Below are 2,222 nucleotides of genomic sequence, written 5' to 3'. Positions count from 1 at the left end.
CGCAGAGAAAATTCTAAAGATTTTTACAAAGATCAAAAGTCTGAAGACAATAATGAAATTTCCTCTAATTTGATTCTTATTAGTGATGATTTAAAATGAAAATTTGTGGCAGAAACTGAATAAAAATCAAACATTTGGTTGAATGCTAAATAGTTACTGAATATCAAATGTGGATGTTTAACTTTTCATAGTTTTTTTAAATATTACATATAAAGTCCAGACTAATTTTGTGAGATGTTTTTTTAAATAAATTAAATGTTTATTTCATATTCTTCTATGAAGCCTTTCCAGTATCTCAGTGTTCTTCATTGATTTCAGGCTGAATTTAAAGTTAACAGGGTTAAAGTATGGAGTCAAATCAGGAACAGTTATAACTGAATGAAAACCGGATTATAAATTTGATCATTAGAAAAATAACGATTTTAATGTAAAACTTGAATAATAAAAAAAAAATGAAATGAAATAAAAAACCAGACTTTAAATTTGCTAACAGTTTTAAAGTTTAAAGTACTCATTGTAAATTTAATAATTTTAGTAGTAAAAATTTAAATCTAAAACTTGAATAATGAAAAACCTTTAAACCTAAAATTTTAGTTTCAACTTGTGTTTTTCTTTTTCATTTCTGTCTCTCTGGTTTTAATATTCTCAAAGACTCGTCCCCCACATAAAATTAGGCTAAATAGTACAAATTTTGAGTTTTACATTTTTAACTCTTGTTTTTTAAATCTTCAATAATTCATTCAAGCTTACAATGTGTACATTTGAGTTCAAAAAATGTTTTCACATTTTCACAATAGTTTCACATACTTTGAGAAAACGTCTCATTTTGACAGTTAACTTTCTCTATAGTTTAAAACATAAAAACATCAGTTTACCTGAACATGAAACCTCCAGTCTGTCCTTACTATAAGAATTATAACCAAAGACACAGAGATCAGAAAGTGTCTTCCAACAGGAGGAGTCGATCCTCCACACATCTCTCTCTGTAGAATTGTCTGTGACTTCTTGGAACACAGAAGAACCACAATCCAGCTGTGAACACACTGCAGTTGCTGATTCATGATTCCAGTTTTTCTCTGATTCATAGTCATAAACTGGTCTCCACTCTTTGCTGTAGAACACTTCCAGAACTCAAGCACAGCGGCTGGTCGTTCCCACCAATCTGAAAGAGACTGGAGGAAAACAGAAAGTGAGGTAAAAATAAAGAAGTCATTCTGTTAACAGCACTAAAACTAAAGCTTCTCCTCTACCTGAACAGGTGAGCTCAACAGCTTTACCAGAAGAACAGAACTTCTGAGATGAACTGCTACTTTTACAGTGGAGTAAAGCAGACTCATGACCTTCACAGAGGAACTCTCTGCTCCACTCTGGAGCCTCTGTTTCTCCATAGAGCGCCCCCTGGAGGACTGAAGGAGGCCCACATCCCAGCTCCCTACAGACCACCTCTGCATCCTGCTGGTCAAAGTCATCTTCACACACTATGGACCAGGAGGTGTTAGACTTCACCTCCAGCCTGCCTGAACACTGATTGTCTCCGTTCACCAGCCTGATGGATTCTGTGGATCCAGAGAAGAAGATCAAGATCAAGGTTTTAAAAATGTCTTCTGAAGTCTTTTGCTAACACCTCATGGTGTTTCTGTGTGGAGATGTTGTTCTTCTAAACAGTTAAACACTGAAGAGAAAACAGTTGTTACCTGAGCAGGTGATGTTTGTCTCGACAAAGCTTGAAGAATCGTATGTGTCCACACATTCCCTCCACAAAGACATATTCTTCATGCAGTCTGGTTCGATCCACCACACAGGTTTTTCTCCTACATCTCGTTCATATGTTATAGAAACAAATGAACCACAGTTCAGCTGATGACAAACAACCTGAAATGACTCGTGGGTCCATCCATAAAGTAACTGAACAGGTCTCCATTCTTTGTGGTGCTTCAAATGAAGTTCACCATAGCAACTACTGGCTCCTCCTACCAACATCACCTGATCAGGATCTGAACAAGCAAGAGTAAAATAAGAGGAGAGACCTAAAAAAAACACTGAACAAAAAAATTTAATAAAATAAAAATACAGAAACTAAACCTGCAGATCTACCTGAACAGGTGATCTCCACAGCTTTACCAGAAGGACAGGTCCATCTTGTGAGCTGTGAACTTCTGCATTTCAGTAGAGCAGACTCATGACCTTCACAGAGGAAGTCTCTGCTCCACTCTGGAGCCTCT

The 2,222-nt window shown here is 36.2% G+C and overlaps 1 protein-coding gene across 1 annotated transcript; it reads right to left on the bottom strand.

Moving 5' to 3' along the window:
- Positions 1–725: 725 nt before the first annotated feature.
- Positions 726–1,832, bottom strand: LOC112139562 (scavenger receptor cysteine-rich type 1 protein M130-like). The gene is made up of 3 exons (XM_024262388.2): positions 1,695–1,832; positions 1,251–1,556; positions 726–1,172 (listed from the first exon to the last, which is right to left on the bottom strand). The coding sequence occupies exons 1-3, from the start codon at positions 1,774–1,776 to the stop codon at positions 1,132–1,134; spliced, it is 429 nt and encodes a 142-aa protein (XP_024118156.2). The 5' UTR covers positions 1,777–1,832; the 3' UTR covers positions 726–1,131.
- Between the last annotated feature and the right edge of the window lie 390 nt (positions 1,833–2,222).

This window comes from Oryzias melastigma, unplaced genomic scaffold (assembly GCF_002922805.2).
Source record: "Oryzias melastigma strain HK-1 unplaced genomic scaffold, ASM292280v2 sc03493, whole genome shotgun sequence".
NCBI classification, from domain to species: Eukaryota; Metazoa; Chordata; class Actinopteri; order Beloniformes; family Adrianichthyidae; genus Oryzias; species Oryzias melastigma.
This window is presented reverse-complemented; position numbering and strand designations above follow the sequence as displayed.

Bases quoted from the DNA above. Each gene is read 5' to 3' on its own strand.
- LOC112139562 (XM_024262388.2), bottom strand. From the start codon at position 1,776: ATGAAGAATATGTCTTTGTGGAGGGAATGTGTGGACACATACGATTCT. The intron at 1,557-1,694 runs GTAACAACTGTT...CTGGATCCACAG, and splicing joins GACAAACATCACCTGCTCAG to AATCCATCAGGCTGGTGAAC. The intron at 1,173-1,250 runs GTAGAGGAGAAG...GTTTTCCTCCAG, and splicing joins TGTTGAGCTCACCTGTTCAG to TCTCTTTCAGATTGGTGGGA.